Raw genomic sequence first — 21,286 nt, 5'->3', positions numbered from 1 at the left:
CATGATTTTGTGAAGACAGGAAGAATGCCTCCACTTAAAATACTAAAACTTCTAGAATATACATTCACTCCTACAGCCCAAGGACCATAATTAGTATGTAGAGGTTTTACACAGGCGCGCGCGCGCACGTACATACATCTCATAGGCTTTTACATAATCTACCCAAAATGGCACAAATGGCATGGTGGTCAAATGTCCAGATTAAAAAAAAACAACAGGGGACCCTTTGGAGTCAAATAAGTAAAAAGACTCCAAATTAATCAAGGAATTATAATGGAATGGGAGTTAGTTTTTATTACGTATCCTGCAACAAAGGATAGAGCACACCTTATTTTTTTATGTTTTCTAACTTACCATAAGTACCATGAAACAAAGACAGCCTGATAGTTTAAAATATGGATTCCACAGATACACTAACTCTTCCATAATTGAGCATGGCTAGAAATAATGTGCTGGATTAGAGCCAATACACCATTTAAAATACACTATTTGTAAAGATCAAAACACGTGAGTTAAGGAAATATAATGTGGAGAGGGACCATGTTGCTTATGCTTTCCTCATATTAAACAAATATCTTTGATCAAAATTTATTTTGATTAAGACTATAACAGTGAATTTAATGGGCATAAACAGAGGACAAACAAACTCTGATTTATTTTATGGAGTGAAGCATGAATAATATTAACCTGCATAGTGAATGTCAGTAGTTCTAAATATTTCTTTTAAGACATGTTCTTAAGTACGTGGATGGACAAAATACAAGTTTATTATGCCTGCAGACTCACCAGATGAGTTAAGAAATAAAACAAAGAGTAATCGTAAGAAGGTATACTATCGTAAGAAGGGGAGAAACATGTAATTCAGGATTTTCATCATGTATTTTTCATATACCCGACAGTCTCAAATATTTTACTTGGACTTCCAGTGTTCATCAGATAGGCTGTTAACTGTATAGGAATAGTTGATTTTATTGCTGCTGTTGAATCAAGGAGATAGTCAATTAAAGAATCAGATCTTTGTTTTACTCGAATAAGGCGGTGGAGCAGGATTTAAAGGAAAAAATCCAGTGGTCTCACTTTTGAGTTATTACAGGGAATTCCAGGTTTTCAAGTTTCCCTTTTTTAACCAAATGAACTAGGATACTTCAATACATGATGATAATTCTCAACACTTTGCCATTTTGCAATATTTTAATGAAAAATAGCTTGCTTCATCTTTATCATTTTTTGACCCGGAAATATAATTTTCATGGATGAAAGAGTACGTATGAACCCGTTTACAAAATGGTTTATAATTTAAGTACGCCAAAAGGAAATACATAATTTCATTGGAATAAGGAAGACATTCTTTAATGTTTGCAATCCTTCCTATTTACTCATATTATAAGAGAATGACTTCTACATCTGGTATACATCCTCCAAGAAGAAGTTTGGTATGTAAGTTAAAATTGAAATGACTGCTTCAGACTCACTAGATTGTTTTCTCACCTAATTAACATGATCCAATATTAATTTATTAAAATCACTTTCAAGGGGAATGATTTCACACTAGGAAATACTGGATCAGCTTTCCATCAATTTCCATTCACATAAAATATACACCTTTCCAGATTTTCAGTTTCAGACATCTTTTGCTAACCCTGGCCTGCGTCTTGATTATGCTCAATTTTAAGATTTCATTTTATGGGGTGGGGGGGGGAATTTTCATTTCTTAGGTCTCCTACAAATGATTATTTCAGAGAATATTTCTTTAGGTTAGATTTTTACCGTCAAATGTTGCAATCTCGGCAAGGTAGTGATCATGTAGTCTCTCCATTCATGTGTATTCATTCCATCTAAAGAACAGCTCCAATCCATTAAAAATAAAACAAATGTGTTATTTAATAATTTAGTGCATTAAGCCTTGACTACATCTTTACAGAAGGGAAGTTTCACATTGATCTTAACTCAAAATTATTGCACATTAGAAGCCTGAACAGGAATTGTGTATTGAGCAAGTACTGCACCGTTTGTATTAGTGACAATAAAGAGGATACGATTACTGTGTATGTTTGCTACATGTTTTATGAAGTGAGGTCTTGATGTTCTGATAAAATCATTTTGCAGTTGAGGCCACGCTTTTTATTTGAATGCAAATCTTAGTTGGATGAAATGCCAATGTAATTATGAGAACATAATTTGCATACTTTCAGAGAAATTGATCAGTCATTACCATCTCCAAATCAAGAACTTGTCTGAATAGTCACAGAATTCATATTTGCTCAAAATTGTATTACTTTTTAGTTCTTTTTTTGGGAGAGCAACTCATTAAGAACTTAATCTTATTCCTATACCACCCGACGGTTGACCACTGTCATGAAAATGTGATCATCTTTTTCTCCTGATATCTTCAAATATAGGATTACATACACGTGTATGAGCCCGAACTAATGCGTGTCTTCCCGTTTTTGAATGGCTTCTCATATTTGAGTGAATCTCAAGAAGCCCCGTTACCCCAATTCCATTAATGAAAGGGTTTTGAATTAAAGATGTCACTTGCGTGATAGCGGGGCGGTCACGTTGGACCGCCGCATCTCTTACCTTCAAACAACTGTTTATCAGACCGTCAGGCTATTAATTGCTCGATTCTGACAACTGTAGCTGTTGTGCACCTGCAATTTATAGGTCATTTTAACCAAAAGCTGTAAAATGGCTTTGCCACCCTGCCTGTTATTGGAACAGTTTCTATGATACAGTCTAACTTTAACGATGACCGGGTGGCAGATACGTTTCCCCAGCGGACGGGACTAGACGGTTGGGGCCAAGCTAGGCCAAACTCATCCTTTTGACCTGCGTCCGGAGCAAAATGTAGACCCTCAAGGACACTGCCATATATACCGAGGGGGTGAAGGGGGGTACCCAGGGAGGGGGAGTCAGATCGGGGGGCGGGATTTTGGTCCGGCTCTCAAATGTTCAGGTCTGTTATGCTAATTGAACGATTTAGCCAGGCCTAGGCCATTTTCTCCCTACGTGTGAATAGGCGGCCTGCTTCTTCCTGCCACTTAAATAATTTAACTTAAAGCCGGTGGCAGGGACGTGACCCAAACCAGCCTGAACGGAAAACTGCAGATTCAGGCGTCTTCGGAGGCTCGAGTTGCCGCCCGCGTCTGTTTCTCTGCAGACCCAGACGCACAGGCAGCAGAGGAGGAAAGGGGCTTCTTCTTCCTCCTCCCCGCACCCACTATTACGAGTTTGTTCTCGCGCATGGAGGATTGGGGCCTCCGGGCCGGGGGGAGGGGGGTGATGGAGAGGAGGCCGAGTCTCGAGGCCCTTCCGTGAGGGGAGGGCGGCCAGAAACGCCCGCCCTTTTCGGCGGCCGGGCCCGAGGGGGCCGCTCAGGTGGCTTTGGGCGGTTTTGTCGCAGCGGCCCTCGCCGGGGCCCGCCACCATTGCGGCCGCCCCGCCCCGCCCCCCGCGCCACGAGCCTCCCTCCGCAGGCTGCCCCCTCGCCTCAGCCGCCCGCGCGGCCCCGCGGGCTCCCTCCCCGCCGGCGCATTCCAGCAGCGGCGCGCCCCCGCGGGGAGGCGGAAGCCGGGAGGAGGAGGAGCAGCCGAGGGAAATGGGAAGGAACGGCCGCGCCGCGTCGGCGGCGCGCACGCCCTTTCGTCCCCCGTGGGGCCCAGGTAGGCGCGCACGTCGGCTGACGCCCGGAGGGAGGAGGAGGACGACGACGACAGCGACCTCCCTCTCCGCTCTCTCCTCCCTCCCCTTCGCCCGGCGGGAGCCCCCCCGCCCCTCCCCCCCCAGTGCGCCTGTGCAGAGGCCTAGTTGCTATGTGTGTCCTCTCCGGGGTCCTGCCTTAGAGTCCCGGCTGGAGGTGGGGAGGGAGGGAGGAGGAGGAGGCGGGGTGGGGGTGGGGAGTCGGCACGGACATGGCTCCTGACTCCAGCGCGGAACGTGAGTGACTGAGCCGCGGAGCCCGGGGCGGCGCGCCGGGCGGGAGGGAGGGCGAGGACCCGCGCGGGGCCGGGGAGGGGGAGGGAAGGGGCAGCGCGAGGCCGCCATCCGGGCGGGTTTGTTTATTTTGGGGTTCCTCTCCCCCCCCCCCCACCCCGCAGATGGTCTCTAGCGACCGGCCCGTGTCACTGGAGGACGAGGTCTCCCATAGCATGAAGGAGATGATTGGAGGCTGCTGCGTGTGCTCGGACGAGAGGGGCTGGGCCGAGAACCCGCTGGTCTACTGCGACGGGCACGGCTGCAGCGTCGCGGTGCATCAAGGTGAACCTTCCCCCCTCCCTCCCCCTCCCCCATCGCTCACTTCCTCAACCGCCCGCCCGGGGACTGCCCTCGTGGGGGGGGGGGAGGGGAGGGGGGAGTCGACGACAGCGTGAGGAGAGCGCGCGCGCGTGGCCCGGGGCTGTCACGAGATGGGGCCTCCCCCCCCCCCCCAAGTGTCATCGGGTCGCCGCCTGAGGGGGCGCGGGGAGGGGGATTTCCTCAGGAGATGTAGTGGGAAGGGGGTCGGGAAGAAGAGGAACCTGCTGGGAATAGGGTGGGAAAGGAGACATGAGGTGGGGGGGGGGGCAGTCGCGCCGCCCCTCTGCCATGGAAGTTGTTCTTCCTGGAGTATCTGCCATGCGCCCTTTGCCCCCGGGCCGGCGTGGGGAAGGCACTTGAGGAGACTGCCCAACTGCTGCTGCTAGCTGTAAGGCCAGAGGAGATGATGATAATTATAGTATCGGCCAAGCGCTCATTATGTGCCAAGCACTGGGCCAGATCGAAGGTCACGAAGTGGGACGCGCAGTCTCAACCCCCATTTTACAGAGGAAGGACTGGCCCAAGGTCACCCCGCAGGCAAGTGGCGGAGCCGGGATTGGAACCCACCACCCCCGAGTCCCAAGCCCCTGCTCGGGCCTGTTTGATCCTGCTGTCAGGGACTTGGCAAATTCCTTTAGTCAGGCTGTTTATTCACGTGCGGCCCCACTCCATGGACTCCCGGGTTAGGAAGGGCAGGACAAGGTGGGTTGTATCTTAATTATCATTTTTGGGAGTAAGAGAGAAAGGAACATGGTCTGCCTCTTTTTTTGGGGGGGGGAGTCGTGAATAGGCTCCTCTTTTTCCACCTCTTCTCTAGGCAGTTCGGAAAGTAGGTGCTAATGCCTAGATTCTGTTTTGAAGGGTTAAATTTCTTCTTAGAAGAAAGGGGTCTTGAGAGTAGTAGCAGAGGTGTATCTGGTGTGCTGTCAAACTGGAGCTTTTCTTTTGAGGTCTCGGTTGGGACTGGTATTGTTTTTCCAGTATCCATTATGTTTCCCCTGGCGTGTATGTGCATGTGCATAACATGTATACATCTCTACACACAAATCAATTGTATTTATTGAACCCCTATTCGTGTGGTGTGAGACTCCAAGAAAAATGTCGATTTAAATATTAAAATACCTTTTTCTGGGATCGGTTCCAAATAATATAATTTGATAAGAAGATAATTAGGAGGCCCAAGTACTTTTTTTTTTCTTTAGGCAAGGAAAGAAAATAAATGAAACTTGACTTTTATTAATATATTACTGTTGACTGTTGACACTGCTGCTGTGCTTTTTCTGACTGGCAGAAAATAATTTCGTGCTAAGCTGGAGTTGCAGATGCTTCAAAGAGTCAAAGAGTCAAGTCAGTCCCTCATGATTGGGGCCTTTTTCTCAATATAGTAGCTCCTAATTTTTTTTTGTTAGATTATAGCTAGAAAATGCAGCATCTCTCAACAGTTAAGGAATTTTCAGGTGCCCTTTAAGCAAGTTAGCACAGCAATACTTATTGAGAGAACAGGCTTTTTATATTTTGGGACAGATTGATTTAGAAGTAATGAAGTTGTGCTGATGTGATTCTCCGCCCCCCCCCCCCCCCCCCCAACTTTTTGCTCTTTTAAGAGGTAAGATGCCCTGGCTTATTGATAAATTGGACTTATTGTTTATTGAAGTAATGTATGGTGGTAAGTTAGTTTTTTTAATTTGTTTTAACCTCAGTTGCTTAGAAATTTGTAATCAAAACTCATTTCTCTGCTAATCTCGTATGTTGGATAATTATTTGATATCTGTTTGGAATTCCAAAATGTAGTCTGTCTACCCTGTGATGATAGTCTTCATGAGTAGAGATCAGGAAATAAGAGCTATGGGTCCACTGAACTCCTAATGTGTTCTTCAAACATTGTAGTACAAGGCCTATCTTTCATGTGGCATGCTTGCGCATGCTCACCGTCACCTGTGCTTACCTTTGCTCGCACATGTGCTCACTGGTTTCATACAGATGAGTGCCAAATTTTTATTTTAAGTGTTGGGGGTAGGTAGGTGCTGAAAGAAGGTTGGTGGGTTTAGAAATGGAAGATTGGCACAGATCTTTTCTCTCTTTTTCTTCCCTTGGGCATGACCTGCAGTATTGGATATAGGAACTAAGGAAAGTGGTGGTCCCCACCTTTTCCTCTGTTTTCTAGAGGAGCCAGAGTCTCCTTGTGTGCTTCAGAAAGAGAGATGGAGGAAGGGAATTCAGAGGTGTTTTTTTTTGGTCAAATCTTGTGGAGGTAGATCTTTGTTTTTTAGTAATGATTATAAACGGGAGTCTACACCCGGGGTCCATGTCAGGCTGCCGAATTTCCGCTTCACACAGACTCACCTGGAGTCGTGCTTAGTACAATGCTTTGCGCACAGTGAACGCTCAATAAATGCAATTGAATGAGTGAGTCCAGTTTAAGGGATTAGGGACAGAGACTCCCGGGGCTAGGCTCACATTCTGGCTGGGGATAGATTGGGATCTCGAGACTGATTGTCCCAAGTAGGGAAAGGAGGGAAGAAGGGCTCCAGTGGGAGAAAGAGAAATGCCCTAGTCCCTAGTCATTTGGTTTTTTTGAAACAAAATCTGGATAGGTACGGAGTCAAGGTTCTGTGGACCATGACTTGACCCCTAGCCTTCTGAGAAGGGCCAACATTGTTGCTTGTGTGGGAGATGCCCTGAAAGAGGGGTGCCCAAGTCACAGTTTGTGAGGGGGGGAAACTTGGGAGATCATGTCCCTGCCGGGGGGCGGAAGGGGAGGGCAGAGGAAAGAGAGACAGGCAAAGAGGAGGCATGAAGTCCTCCGTGGCCCGGTGGTGAAGTTCACTGTACTCACCCCCAATATCCCCATTATCTGGGCCCTCCCTGGCTCCCAGGTAATGTCCCTGTTCCAGTTTCTGGTTCCCAAATAAGCCCTGGGAGGTAGGAAGGTGCATGCAGAATTAGAACTTTCCTATCAGAAGAAAGAGGAGGGCCTCCACTTTGGAGACCAAGTAGAGCCGCTACTCGTGGGCCATGGGGTTACGGCCTCTTCGGAGCCTCCTCACACTGTATGTATGCTAACTCACCCCCACAAACAAACATAGGGACAAGAGGGAGAACAAGTGAAGTCAGCTGAGGAAACTGGGGTGTGGGAAAGTACTCATCTAAGAAATTTTGTGAGGAGAACAAACTTTGGGCTTGGCACTTGAAAGGTTATAAAAATTAACCTGACATACCTTTGTTCTGATTAAAAGTTAATGTAAAAAGATGTAATTTTACAGTTTCATGGGATATTAAAATTCATTTTTACAAAAAATAATATCAAATAATAAACAAAAACTTATTCTAAAGACCAAGAAGTCAGTGTTTGTCCTTGAGATGTTTTGAGTAATAGTTAATGGGATTTGATAGCATCATTTTTTGATATCCCCCAAATCCTTATACGTTTCACTCTTTTATTCCTACAGCTTGCTATGGCATTGTCCAGGTACCCACCGGCCCTTGGTTTTGCAGGAAATGTGAATCTCAGGAAAGAGCAGCCAGAGTGGTAAGGACTTAAAAAAAAAAAAAAAAAATTAAAACTAAAGTTATATATTGGTTTGCATTGCAATCTTTCAATAGTATCTGGTCTTTCAGATTTCTGTTGTAGATCTGTAGTAGTTTGAGTGGGTAAAACTTGATGTGAAATGCTATGTGTAGCTCATTTGAACTAACACAGAATGGTGTTCCTGAAGAACTTGATGCTGAAAACTTGTGTGGTTGTGTTATCCTGTGGGTGATGTCATTTTGTGTGCACCAGGTGTTTTTTTTTCTTATTCAGCATTGCATTGTATCCAGACGCACTTTGCCAGAAGAATGTCCTTTTTTCCACAGTAACCTATCCAAAGTGTGTAATGACAACACATATTGTGGCAGAATTAATTAAAAAAAAACACCAAAAACTTTAGGCTTGGGATTCTTTAATAATTATGTCCTTTTCTTGTCTAGCCTGTATATGTTTGAACTGGTGTGTTGTGTTTTGGACATGATAGCAGCCCGATACAGGGATTTCAAATTGTGGATGGTGTGGTATCTACTAAAAGAAGTTGTTCAGAATTTTAGTTTCCAGTGCACTCTCTGTTGTTTATTAAGTGACTCTGCACATGTCAGTTTTTTTTTTAAATAGCAAGTTTGAAACACCTACTACTTCTAAACATGCAGTCACATTTGGCAAAAGATCACAGAAATACTTGGCCATCTATCTTCAAACACATTTGCAATTCTTTTGTAGAGCATACTCCATTCATTGTAGCCAAAAGCAGTTCTGTAGTATAGTAATATTTTTGGGAGCAGCAGAGAGGAGTAGATTTAATCTTCAGTAGTTTTACTTTGGAATTTTTGACAGGATGTACCATTTGCTGGAACATTGAAGTGTAATCTATACTTACCCATAAGTGTTGAAAGAGAAAGACACTTTGACAGAAGGCAGAGAATCAAAGCATTTTTACTCCTCACCTCCAGCTGCAGCTCCAGGGAAAGCAAAAGTTATTATTGTGATTTGGGCCTGTCTGGCCACAGGAGCAACAGAAGCCCAGTGTACCCAGGATTATATTGTCAGAGCAGTTTACCTGGTAGCACTTTGCACCATATTCTGCACAGGACTGAGAGGCACTGCATACAATAGTAGGATTGAAAGTATGGAGAAGTCAGAGGGAGCCAAGACAAGTAAAGTCCTTCCTTGTAGGCAACAGTATCTTTTGTCTGTTATTCTCGCTACCAAGTCCTTTGTAGAGTGCTTAGCACTCAGGTGCTCATTGGATTCCCAAGTTTTTAAGGTCTAAAAGAAGGTGGGTCAAATTGCTTATTTCCTACTCCAATCCATCCGGCACACTTCACTCCTCTAATGCCAACTTACTCACTGCACTTCGATCTCAACTATCTCACCGTTGGCCCCTTGCCCACATCCTGCCTCTGGCATGGAACTCTCCCTTCCCCTTCATTATCAGGCAGACAGCCACTCTCCCTAATTTCAAAGTCCTATCCAAATCCCGTCTGGTCCAAGAGGCCTTCCCCAACTAAGCCCTCATTTCCCCATCTCCCTCTCCCTTCTATAGTGCTCTCGCAATTGGATTTGTACCCTTTATTCACCCCATTCTCAGGCCCACGGCACTAAAGTGCATATCTGTATTTTATCTTAACGCCTGTCTCTTCTAGACTGTAAGGTCCTTATGGATAGGGAAAATGTCTGCCAACTGTTATATTGTGCTCTCCCAAGCACGCAGTACAATGTTTTGCACACAGTAAGTACTTAATAAATGAGTGATTCCTTTTCGGAGTGAATTCTGAGCCTGCTGTATGTGTCTTTAGAAACTCTCTCTTTCTGGACGGTGGGAAAGAGGTGAAACTGCCTAAATGAGTCTTCAGGTTGTTTTCATAACCCGATCATTTGACATCTTTTAATTTCCCTGTCCCAGAGTGCATTTTGGTGAAACCAAAAGCTCTTCTGTGGTTGTCTGGTGCAGTCTGTCTTTCAGCTTCACCACAATTTTGAGTTTTGAGCAAAAAAAATAGGTCAAGATGACAGTTGGGGTGGTTTAGCCTAATGATAATAACCAGCGGTATTTACTGACCGCTTACTGTGTGCAGAGCACTGTACTAAGTGATTGGGAGACTACGATATAGTTGGTAGACATGATCCCTGTCCTTAGGGAACATACAACTTAGTAGGGAAGACAGACATTAAAATAAATTACAGCTGGGGGTAGCGGCAGAGTGTAAGGATACATACATAAGCACTATGGAGCTGGGGTGAGTATCACAATGCATAGAGGATTTAGAGCCAAGTGAAGAGGTGACATAAAAAGGTGGGTGGAATAGGGTAGGGGAAGATGTAATAAATTAGAGATGGTTCCTTGGAGGAGAGAGAAGTTAGGTAGGGCTTTGAAGATGAGGAAGAATGGTGGTCTGTCGAGTGAGAAGAGGGAGGGATTTCCAGGTGTGAGAAAGGATATGAGCAAGGGGTCCACAGCAAGAGAGTTGAGATCAAGGCACAGTAAATAGATTAGGGTTAGAGTAGCAAACTGTGCTGGCTGGATTGTCGTGGAAGTGGAGGGAGGTTAGGAAGGAGAAGTTGAGCCGATTAAGTGCTTTAAAGTCGATGGTGAGGAGTTTCGTTTGATTCCAAGGAGGATGGGCAACCACTGGAGGCTTTTGAGGAGAGATGAGTTGTGCACTTTTTTTTTTTGAAGGAGAATCATCCGGGCAGCAGAGGGAAGAATGGACTGGAGGCAGGAAGGTGAGCAAAAAGGCTGATGCAGTAGTCGAGATGGGATAAGACAAGTGTTTTGACTAGTATGGTTGCGGTTTGGAAGGGGTGCAGTCTACTGTGAAGGCTGAACCAGCAGTATTTGGTGACAGACTGAATATGTGGATTGGCTGAGAGATGAGCCAAGGATAATGTCAAGTTGGCGAGCTTGTGAGACAGGGAGGGTGATGGTGTTGTTTACAGTGACAGGAAAGTCGAGGAGAAGAGAGGGTTTCGGTGGGGTGGATGAGAATTTCTGTTTTGGACGTATTAGAAGTGTTGGTGGGACATCCAAGCAGTGATTCCTGGAGACAGGAAGAAGGACAAAATTGTAAAGGAGAGTAGTTGGGATTGGAGAGGTAGATGAGGGAGATAAAGGTGCTATTTGCTCAGTGCTTAATATTTGCTAAGCACTGTACTAAACATTGAGGTTCATACAAGATAATCAGGTCAGATACAGTTCCTGTCCACATGGGGCTCAGATTCTAAGGCAGAGGGAAAACAGGTTTTTCAAGCACTTGGTGGTATTTATTGCATGTTTACTGAATGTAGCTCACTGAAATAAGTGGTTGGAGAGTACAGTAGAGTTGGTAGACACGATCCTTGCCTTCAAGGAGCTTAAGGTCTAGTTCTAGTATTTAACCCCTATTTTACAACTGAATAAACTGAAGCCCAGAGAGGTTGTGACTTGCCCCAGATCACGCAGCATGCAAATGGTGGAGCCAGGATTTGCTTGCATAGAGAATAAACCTTTTATTTATTTTTTTTTGGTGGATTTGTCTTTTGAAAATCTTAATTTGATGCATGTGTCTTCATATTTTAGCTTGATTTTATAGTAAGTATTCTATTGTTCTGTTGACATGATGTTGAGGGTCCAAAAATACCACTGGGCTGTTTTTAATGAAATTGCATAGAGGATATTAAGGAGCGGTTGTGTCAACTTTGGCACCCCATCAGGAAATGTTTTTTTTTTTTCCTCCTCTGCATTCTGAAGTGAGTACTCTTAACAGGCAGGAGGAGACTGGGACTTTTTTTTTTTTTAAATAATCATCATTACTAACTGCCAGTTTCTCTTGTACTTCCTTGTTTATTTAATTGCTCAAAGGGAAGAGGAGTTAGGGAAAGTCTGCAACAAAATGGTAGGGCCCAGATCTCTGCAGTGCTTCCCTAAAGTCCTTGAAGCTAGTCTTTCTGGTAATCAGTTTTTTCTGCCCTATGGATGCCATTTTCTTAAGAAAATAGTATTTGTTAAGCACGTATATTTGCTGGGCACTTTACTAAGTGCCGGGATAGATAAAAGCAAATCAAGTTGGACACAATCATAATGTCCATTTTACGCATGGGGTAACTAAGGCACAGAGAAGCTAAGTGACTTGCCCAAGGTCACACAGCAGACAAGTGGTGGAGCTGGGATTAGAACCTAGGTCCTTCTGACTCCCAGGCCTGTGCTCTATTCACTAGGTAACACTGCTTCAGCGTAATAATAATTTCAAATTATTTTTAAAAAACAATGTAATATGTTACTTTAGAATCCTTAAATGAAATAATTTATTTGGTATTGCTTCTGGTATCCTTTTTATACAAGTTGCTGAATTTAATTAATCAGTGGTATTTACTGGACACTTACTGTGCACAGACCACTGTACTAAGCACTTGGGAGAGGACAGTATGACAGAATTGGTAGTCAAGTTCCCTGCCCAGGAGGAATTTACGGTGTAGCAGGGGAAACAGACTTTAAAATAAATTATGGATATGCACACAAGTGCTGTGGGACTGAGAGTAGTGTGAATATCAAGTGCCTAAAAGGTACAGGTCCAAGTGCATAAGTGACACAGAAGGAAGAGGGGGTAGGGGAAGTGAGGACTTAGTTGGTGAAGTCCTCTTGGGTGAGCATGGCCTAGTGGATTCAACACAGGCTTAGTAGTCAGAAGGAACTAGATTCTACCCTGGCTTTGCCACATGTATGCTGTATGACCATGGTCAAGTCAATTCACTTCTCCATGCCTCAGTTCCCTTATCTGTAAAATGGGGATTAAGACTGTGAGCCCCATGTGGGATGACACTGTGTCCAACTTAATTAGCTTGTATTTATCCCAGTGCTTAGTACAGTACTTGGCACATCATAAACCCTTAACGAATAACTATTTTTTTTTTAAAAGGGGGTTTGAGGGTGGGGAGAGTGGTGGTTTGTCGGATATGAAGGGACATGTACCTAGGTGCCATGGGGCTGAGGATGGAGTGAATTAAAGTGCTTAAAGGGTACAGATCCAAGTGCAGGAGTGATGCAGAAAGGATAATTTTTTAGTTTTATAATAGAGTATTGAGTGGTGTTCTTTGAGAGGAAGCTCCTAAAATTGGTTTTTAGGGAGAGGAAAAGCACATCTTCACAAACTGTAAAAGATGAGGATGATGATGATGAGCTAAATCGGGAGCATCATTTTAGGATACAGCCGTAGAAAATGACATTGAAAAATGAATTCTTTAGCTAGAAATGACTGGATGGAAGGAGTTTGAAAACACAGGCAAAACATATGTTATCTGTATAACTAGTAGGAGGAAAACCTTCATTCTTCAGTGATTCAGTTTTGAAGCTGCTGGATCTGTTGAGACGGTAATGTTCAGCTCTTAAGGTTGGCCATTCATTATAGTCCACAAATTAAGATTTAATAAGCAAATTGATCAACTATTTGCGCTTTTTTTTTTTTTTTTTTGCTGAGTCCTCTATTGCCTGTGCTTGGGATGTTACAAAGAAATGAATCAAAAAGTACCTATTGCCCTCCAGCAGCTTACAATCTTAGGGGACTGCAGAGCCCCAGAGTATTGCAACAGAATTTACTTAGTGAACCACAAGAGTAAGACTTGCTAATGCCAGCCTTGTTGTGGCTGCCCAACGAACCCTTACCCAGTGATTATGTATGTCCCCAGAGGTTTTCTGAAAATGTTCTGTTGAATTTTGCCCATTGTTCTAAAGGTAGTGAAATCAGGTTTCAACAGTGTAATGGCATGGCTGGTTTTGAAGTGTGGAGTGTAAGACCCTCAGCTTTGCCTTGGCCTAATGGTGGAGTCTTCTGTCCACCCTCAGGTGGGTGGGCAGGACCTTTGTGGTGGCTAGGGGTGGGGTGTGGGGCAGAACTGAAACGTAGTATTCTCCCACCATCAAGTTGAGGGGTTAAGTGGAGGTTATGTAACATTAGGGAGGGTGCAAAAGACAATCAAGCCATTATTATGAAATCACATTGAGGAGATTGAAGAACAGTTGTGTCGCATATGACATTTCGCATTCTGAGGGTGACTGGCCCACAGTTTTATTTCTAGTGGGTTACCATTTGGGATTGTAGTCAGTGTTCAGTTGCCTATCCACTGAGCTGCCAGAGTTCCTGGGAGCAGACATCTTGTGTCATTCATTTAAAATAAATTGCCCAGCCAAGATTTGGTTGTTTCTTCTCTGGGACAGAGGGATGTACATCTCGTGCCATGTATTCGGCTGTGTAATGCTTGTTGGTAATCCTTGTTGCAGTTGTGACACACCACTGACTTCAGGTTGCTCTTGAAGCTTAGCCGGTTTGGGCACCTAACATTCAGATTAACTTTGAATTTAATTTTTTTTTAAATGGCATTTGTTAGGTGCTTACTGTGTGCCAGGCACTGTACTAAATTCTGGGGGAGATACAAAATAGTCTGCTTGGACACAGCTCATGTTTCACATGGGGCTCAGACTGTCCTATTGCCCATTTCACAGATGAGGGAATTGAGGCGCAGAGAAGTGAAGTGACTTGCCCAAGGTCACACAGTAGGCAAGTGGTGGAGCTGGGATTAGAACCCAGGCCCTTCTGACTCCCAGATTCTATCCACCAGACCACGCTGCTTCTTTTGAATGAAAGGGTTTTGGAGCTGGATCAAGCCAAGTCTAAAGGCCTCCTATCTATCACCTCCACACAGAGGGGACATAGCCCTAGCAACCTTTTTTAGGTTAATGGCAGGGTTTGTCCCCTCTCTAGAGTGATGCACTCTTTGATGGAAAGGTCTGCGTACCCTTAATTAGCCTTGAAGAATTGGGAAGCAATACTCGAAGAATGTGAAATAAATGTGGCCCTGTGTAAGCGCTCAATAAATTTGATTGAATGAACGGTGGGTAGGGAGACAAACCGAATAGGGCTGCTAGTGGGTTGCACCCCACCCTTTGCTCCAGAGACTGGGTATGAGGGGGCCTCTGCTCCTTTTTCTTGGCACAGAGGATAAGGGGTGCCCCGGTATACTATTGGCCTAAGCATGAATTTAACTGTTTCTCGCCTTTCCCTTTTAATTCCGCGGTTCCTTCCATACTTTTAGATTTATTCCCTTTGAAAGCTTTAGATCCCCTTTTTGTTCCTTTCCCCTACATTCCTCTACTCTTTTTTACTCTAAAATGAACTTTACAGCTTTGTCCTTTATTCTGTTTTGTTTCTTGGAACAGAATGTAATAAGCCTCTAACATGAGTTCAGTGTTGTTGCTCTAGAGAAGAAAGTATTACCAACTTAATGAAATTCTGCTTCTCCACTTCCCAGTGTTATTTATCTCCTTCCCAGAATTACAACTATTCATTCCTAATGTTTATGTCAATTTTTCCTGCCTTTCGTCCCCATGGACAAGCTCTGTGGTTCAATCGTTGACCCTTTTTTGTCATTCTAGCGGTGAATACTCTTCTTTTTAGCATGGTAAAGCATTGTAGAATCTGAATGCCGTTCTGTTGTCTGAAGATTCACTAAAGGGGGATTAAAAAAAAAAAGGTGGAAGAGTTGAAAACATTTCTGTGATGACACAATTGAGAAACTAATTTTTATTCTGCAGTTTTCATATTCTGCACAGTTGAAGCCAGTTCATTACCCAGAGTGGTGCCCTGCACTTTGCTCATCAGACAATCAATCATATTTATTGAGTGCTGATCATGTGCAGAGCACTGTACTGAGTAGGTGGGAGAGCACACTACAACTGAATTAGCAGGCACGTTCCCTGCCTACAATGAGCTTAGAGTCTAGAGGGCCTTGGAAGTGATGAATTTGAGGGTGGGGAGATGTGCTTCTGTGGTTTTCGGATATTTTAAGTTTTCTCAATACCCTCCCTGCCATGGGGTAAAAGTTCTTCTTGGGATTTTCCTTGTGGGAGCTAACATAAGAAAAAAACAGAACATATCACATCTCCTTTTCTCGTTTATCCTCCCCCAACCAGTCCAGGGAAATTGAATGTAGTCTTTGCTTCTCCATGGATGATGCCCTGGCGCTTAGTCCGGTGCCTAGCACACAGTAAGATCTAAACAAATACTGTTTTAAAAAACAGATGCTGAGTGGCAGACAACCCTTGAAAGCAATAAAAATGATGGTGACATGGGCAGTTATTTTTGATTGAAGAACTCTCAACTCCTAGAGCACAAGGGTTGTATTCTTGCAGAACCCTAGTAGGGAAATTCGTGTTGTAGCATTCATCTGTTCCAGAACAAACCGCATGTATACCAGCAAGTTTTTTGATTTTGCACAACCCACCCTAGGCAGACTCACAGTGTCAGAAGAACAGTTCTCTGATTCCCTAATCGGGTTTTAGCCAAAATGCATACTATCTTTTATGATCCCTGTGAAGACATATAGTTTCACAAGAGCCTCTCTTTAAGCATTTATAGGGAATTGGGGACTGGGAGGAGATGTATGCAAGTGGTGGGAAATATGTGGAAAGTTTACTTCTCATTCATCAAGCGAGGAGGGGAAATAAGGGTTTAGTCAGGGAGGGCTACTTTCCATTGTACCCATTGGATGTTTCTTTTTTCACCCCCTCTCCTTCCTCTCTCTGTCCTTCCCTTCCTCTCTTCCTCCTTTCTGGTGGGAAATGTGTGGAAAGTTTACTCCCCATTCATTGAGCCAAGAGGGGAAATAGGGGTTAGTCTGGGAAGGCTACTTTCCTTTGTACCCATTGGACCTTTCTTTTTTCACCCCCTCTCCTTCCTCTCTCTGTCCTTCCCTTCCTCTCTTCGTCCTTTCTTTCCTTCCCTCTCCTCCTGTCACGCATTCATTCAGTCATATTTATGAGCACTTACTGTGTGCAGAGCACTGTACTTAAGGGCACTCATCCGACAGCAGATATTGGGTGTTTAGTCAGCCTTCCTTGCCTTTAGCTTGCTTAATCTTGCTGCCAGAGTCCTCTACTCCCAGCAGTGGCTCTTCCAGGCTCTTCCATTATATTTAGCTGTTTTCTCTAGTTTCATTGTGTGCTTCTATTGCTTATTTCTCACCTAATGCCAAGAAGAAGGGTTATGTTTTTTGAATCCCTTTAGAATACTACCCTGTTCTTTGTAGGTTTGTTTGAATTACATTATTCATTAAACTTTTCCCAGAATTCCCATAAACTTCTTAATTTTTTGAATTCCCTACAGGTTGTTGAAAAGTTTCAGGCCTTGAGTCACCCAGAAAGTGCACTGTGTTTTGGGTGTAGTTTGAAAGCACTATATCATGGAGGCCCCAAATTTTCCATGGTTAATGCTGTAGTTGTGCAGTTCATGAAATTTCATGTATATTTAAAGAGAGAGGGATAGCAAGCGAGCCACTGCACTTCCCTGAAGCTTTAAATTCATCCTTTTTTCTTTCCCTAAAATTTTTAATGTTTCTGTTTTCTAAATACCTTTCATTTAATTTGTTTGAGTTATGCACAGCGATCATTTATTTCTAGGTATTATGCAACACAGTCATTTTTTATTGAAAGCTTACTATGTGCAGAGCATTAAATTAAGTGCTTGAGTACAGTAGTTTTAGACAGTAGACAAAATCCCTATGCTGATGGCTGTCCTGAATTTCCAGATAATTGGCAGACAGTTTCCAATTATAGGCATCTGTATCTAGCGTCTATTTGTGGTTAATCAGTCAATCAGTTGTATTTATTGAGCACTTACTATGCTCAGAGCACTATACTAGGCATTTGGGAGAGTACAATATAATAGCATTGGTAGACACATTCCCTCTCCACAACGAGCTTACACTATTCTTTCTCTTGTCATTTTCTCCTCTCTTGATTGAGCTCAGATTCTGAGTGGTTTCTTAAAGATGTTTTTTATTCCCTTACTCTGTATATCTGCACCTTTAAGAAATTCCAGCTCTCTTCCCCCAACTTCTAAATCCCTTCCTGTTTTTAATTTTAATTGGGTACCACTGGATTTGGGAGTTTTTTCTTAATATCTTTTTCATCCTAAAACACCAGAAGCCTTTACTCATTGTGAGGCAACACAAAACCATAATAGAGTGCTTGTATCGATAGTGTATCAAGAGCCAGAGGAAATTCTGACATACTTCATTCCCATTAAACTTTTTGGTCCATGTTGTTCAAGGCACTTTTCCTTTGTCAAGAATTAGAATTAGACATTTCGAGCCCAGTTTTCTCTGATAGTAAGTTAGGCCCTCTGAGAAGAACAGTAACTCTTTGAGATGGCTAGGGGACAGTTCAGCTCAGTAGTAGCATTAAGTGCTTACACCATTCTAAACATTGGGAGAGAATACTCAAGTGAAAATTGGACACAGTCTTTGTCCCTTGGGGACAGGGCTCATTATCTAAGAGGGGAAAAGGGATCTGACCGACATACCAGGTGTGACAAAACTTTGGAACACAATGTAGATACACAAAACAGGCTCAAAGTGTTCGTGGTGGTGGTGTGTCTGGGAGCAGGCAGGAGCTGTTTTTAACCCCACTCAGGTCTTCTGACTCCCCAAACCCGGCTCTTCACACTAGGCCACAACTGGTCATGATGCAGAAGTTGGCTTGGCCTGGATTTGTGCTAACTGTGTCCATAAAAGCTCCAGTGTGGTTCAGACACTGATGGAAGGACATGGGTCAAGGGAGATTGGCAGGCAGGCAGTCCAGGATGGGGGTGTTATGGCTGGGGATAGGTGGAGCGGGTCAAATGTATGGAGGTCTTGGAACAAGATGACCAGATTCAGTGTGTGGGTGAAGTGGAAGGTCAGAAGGTTGTTCTTGGCAAGTCGTAAGTCAGAGTCGGTGAGGTTAGTGATGAGGCATCATTCCAAGATTGTTAGACATAGCATTGGCCAAGCAGGTGGGTGGCTGAGGTGGGGCGAGGCGAGATGTCTGTGGGGTTCGATGGTGGAAGGAAGCAGATGATGGGGGGAGGACAGAGGGAGAATCAGTCTGAAGGGTGAAGTTCTCAAGGATTAGAGTAGAAGGGAGTGAGAGTAGGAAGGCAGGAAAAAACATCCAAGGCAGCAGAGGTGGGGAAGCCACTTGGCCTAATGGATAAGGCATGGCCCTGGGAACCAGAGGACCTGGGCTCCACCACTTGCCTGTTGTGTAACCTTGGGCAAGCCACTTCTATATACCTCTGTTTCCTCAATTGTAAAATGGGGATTCGGTACTTGTTCTTCCTCCTTAATCTGTGTACCCCATGTGGGACAAGGACTGAATTTGGGTGGGGAGATAGAGGGACTGTATCTCTCCATCACTTAGAACAGTGCTTGACACATATTGAGGGCATAACAGATACCATTAAAACAAAAGGCAGGACTAGAATGGGGGTAGGTAACAGTTGATGGGGTGGGTAACAGTGACCAGTAGCTGTACAAAGTTGCAGAGACAATGTGGAATTCAAAGGAACAGGAGTGGTGAGATGGAATGAAAGCAGTGTTGGAAGGCAAGAAGCAGGCCGATGTCTTTCTTTCCCCGTGAAACAGTGAGGAGGAGGCCCTCCCCCTCATTGAGATAGACTGGCAGTGGGTGGGAGCCTGAGGGCCAAGTCTCAGTGATGGTTAGTTTTGTTCTCTTTACAGAGGGCCTGGCTTACTGCTATCGTAGACATTACATCTTGCCTCAGTGAACTAAACAGTAACACAACTTGTAGATGTATTTTAGATTCTTAATGGACTATGCTGTTATTTGATGCACTGTTAAATTTTATTGATCAACTGTTAATTTGATTAGGTTGCATAAATATTTTAATTGTCCACAGATCACAGTGTATTCGACTAGGTTTTCATATTTCTTTGCTTGTATTCTGATGATAGTCTTTTGATTATCATTGGTTTGAAATAGCAAATACCTTCTTAACTTGTTTCACTTAGTTTTGTCCCTTTCTTCCAAGAGTTATTCCATCTGGGCAAGTGTCTATACTAACAACATTAGCAAAGGCATCTTTGACAATCCATTACCCACCTTTTGTTCGATGGCCTTTGGGCAGTTGGGGAATAGTGTTGCTCTTCTTATCAACATAAATTTTTCTGGTATTGCAGGACCTCTTTGGAGTGCGCCAAGTTTCCATTTAAATTCTTTAGGATAGCCAAGAAGAGTATATGCTTCCTTTCCAATAAATTATACTTTCACTTTTAATTGATCGCTGGCTGGAAATGGTGGCTTTTTTATGTATGGGGTGTTGAGACTATTGCTATGTAGGAAATTCAGATATGGAAATTTTTAAAATACCCGGTCTTGTTGCCGATGTCATTAAATTAACCTAGTAATCTGAAACCACCTTTACTTTCTTTCCCTAGGAGGATAAATCCCCTTATGTAGGAGTTGTTTTCTGTTCACCATGGCTTGCATTTCCATCAGTCGATTAATAGTATTTGAGTTCTTACTGTGTGCAGAGCATTGTGCAGGAGAACCCAATTGAAGACACGATCCCTGTCCTCAGTAGACTTACATTCTAGCTGTAATTCATCATGTGAATTCCATGCCACGAAACCATCCCATGTTAGAAAAGTAATCCCATGATAAACACTGGATCCCAGAAGTTGGAAATTCCTGCTTCTTTCACCTGGACTGGGTAACTCAGGTATCACTGTCGTTTCTGTTTCACTGTGTTTATTAGCAGCCAGTTGGTTGCTGCGTCAACTTGGACAAGTCACTTAACTTCTGTGTGCCTCAGTTTCCTCAACTGCACAATAGGGGATTCAATACCTGTTCTTCCTCTTAAACTGTGAACCCCATGTGGGACAGGGACTGTGTTTGACCTGATTAACTTGTATCTTCCCCAGTGCTTAGAACAGTGCTCGATACATAGTAAGCACCTAACAAAAACCATAGTAGTAATAATTATAATTAGGTCAATCTACAGTTTATTGGCCCCTGGTTATTTTTGCAATTTTGATAGGAAGCAAATGACCCTTTGTTTTGTGGGGTTTTTCGCCTTTCATAACAATACACGATGGTAACTCATTCTGTTTTTTGCCTGATTTTAAGAACTGAAAAATAATCTAAGAAGTTTTAGAAGCTTTGCTTTTGTGATAGTCATTCTTTAGGAGCAGTGGTAGCCAAGTGAAACAAACTTAGAAGTCTTGTGGCTAATGCTGTTGAGTCAGAAGTTTATGCGACTAGAACTCTGTTGTATCCTATTCTCCTGGGTGCTTGATCCAGGACTGTGCGCACGGTAAACGTTAGTGTGTAACATTGATTGATAGGTAGAACATGCAGCCACATAGGCCAGGACATATCTTTCCCCCTCGCTCTTGGTGTTGCTGCAGAAGTACCAACTCTAGGCCTGCCTCCTCTGTAACCTGTAGCCTCTGCAGCCTGACTCTCTCCCCTCTTGGTCTCCTCTCTCCCAACTTTCCTGATAATATTCATTTCCATATACATAGGCCTAGAGTCAGAAGGACCTGGGTTCTAGTCTTGGCTCTGCCACTTGCCTGCTGTTGTGACCCTGGGCGAGGCACTTCACTTCTCTGTGCTTCCGTTCCTTCACCTGGAAAATGGGGATGAAGGCT

At 43.8% G+C, this 21,286-nt stretch overlaps 1 protein-coding gene and 1 long non-coding RNA gene across 4 annotated transcripts in view; one reads left to right on the top strand and one right to left on the bottom strand.

Annotated features, from left to right (window-relative positions):
• Positions 1–1,334: 1,334 nt before the first annotated feature.
• Positions 1,335–3,360, bottom strand: LOC120638790. Its single transcript, XR_005660734.1, has 2 exons — positions 2,581–3,360; positions 1,335–1,846 (listed from the first exon to the last, which is right to left on the bottom strand). It is a non-coding gene; the product is annotated as an uncharacterized LOC120638790 (long non-coding RNA).
• Positions 3,361–3,881: 521 nt separating this feature from the next.
• MLLT10 (MLLT10 histone lysine methyltransferase DOT1L cofactor) overlaps positions 3,882–21,286 on the top strand; it is a 151,788-nt gene continuing 134,383 nt past the window's right edge. For all 3 annotated transcript variants that reach the window (XM_029078348.1, XM_029078345.1, XM_029078350.1), the window contains exons 1-3: positions 3,882–3,936; positions 4,098–4,257; positions 7,746–7,825. In XM_029078348.1, the coding sequence (XP_028934181.1) occupies positions 4,098–4,257; positions 7,746–7,825 (240 nt within the window). In that variant the 5' untranslated portion in view covers positions 3,882–3,936. The remainder of the gene's footprint in view (positions 3,937–4,097; positions 4,258–7,745; positions 7,826–21,286) is intronic.

This window comes from Ornithorhynchus anatinus, chromosome 13, assembly GCF_004115215.2.
Source record: "Ornithorhynchus anatinus isolate Pmale09 chromosome 13, mOrnAna1.pri.v4, whole genome shotgun sequence".
NCBI classification, from domain to species: Eukaryota; Metazoa; Chordata; class Mammalia; order Monotremata; family Ornithorhynchidae; genus Ornithorhynchus; species Ornithorhynchus anatinus.
This window is presented reverse-complemented; position numbering and strand designations above follow the sequence as displayed.